The 1,008-nt window shown below is 36.0% G+C and overlaps 1 protein-coding gene across 1 annotated transcript; it reads left to right on the forward strand.

Annotated features, from left to right (window-relative positions):
- The first annotated feature begins 275 nt into the window (after window positions 1–275).
- On the forward strand, window positions 276–694 carry LOC131951419 (mediator of RNA polymerase II transcription subunit 31-like). The gene is made up of 2 exons (XM_059313828.1): window positions 276–396; window positions 507–694. The coding sequence occupies exons 1-2, from the start codon at window positions 276–278 to the stop codon at window positions 692–694; spliced, it is 309 nt and encodes a 102-aa protein (XP_059169811.1).
- The last annotated feature ends 314 nt before the right edge of the window (window positions 695–1,008 follow it).

The following is a 1,008-nucleotide window of genomic DNA, read 5'->3' on the forward strand; positions in this document are numbered from 1 at the left end:
AAAGTTGATACGGATCTACGATTTTGATATAATACTTATATATGAAATTTCACCAACCTAGCTGTAACGGTACTCAAGTTATCGTGTTTACACACAGACACACAGACACACAGACACACACACACACACACAGACATACGGACAAGATTGCAAAATTATGTTTTTCCGTATCAGTGAGGTGTAAAACGTCGAGATTTGTAAAAATCTCGATTTTTTTTTTGCACGATTACAATACTTTCTCTATACTACGTAGGCCTATATACGAGAAAGTATAAATGGATAGAAAAGAGAAGCGTTTTGGTGAAACTGAGGAACAACAGAGAACCCGTTTTCAAATTGAGCTTGAGTTTGTCCAGTGTCTAGCAAAACCCAATTATTTAAATTTTTTAGCCCAACGTAACATCTTCAAAGACCCGAATTTTATTAACTATCTCAAGTACCTTCAGTACTGGAAAGAACAAAGATATGCCAAATTTCTCAAATACCCCAATGTTTACACATGATAGAACTTCTACAGTATGAACATTTTCGTAAGGAGCTTGTCAATTCTCAATGTGCCAAATTCATTGATGATCAACAGCTCTTACACTGGCAGCACTACCAAAGAAAACGGAATGCTTTGATCCAGGAACAAGCAGAGAAAACACAAACACAGAAAGATGGAAAACAAGTTTCTATACAATCAAGAACTTAAATGAACTGTGAATTAATGCTCTGCAGCGAATTTGTGAAAATGTCGTCTGAATTGAAAAATGCAGGGCCTCATAATCACCAAATGTGGATTGTACTGATGTTTTTAAGCTACAACCAGTGTCCTCATCAAAATGACCACTACCTCCAACAAACATTTGTTTTTAAAAAGAAAGATTTGCCTGATCAAAATAAATTTTTGAAACATACTGAAAAAAAAAAAAAAAAAAAAATAAATTTTGATCGGTTTATTTGGTCGGCTAGCCCTGCTTAGGGCCGGCTGCCGGGTTGAGAAGCTGGTCATCGAGGCATCGAATG

The sequence above is a fragment of the Physella acuta genome, unplaced genomic scaffold (assembly GCF_028476545.2).
Source record: "Physella acuta isolate Inbredline_101_S28 unplaced genomic scaffold, ASM2847654v3 ptg000812l, whole genome shotgun sequence".
Lineage (NCBI taxonomy): Eukaryota > Metazoa > Mollusca > Gastropoda > Physidae > Physella > Physella acuta.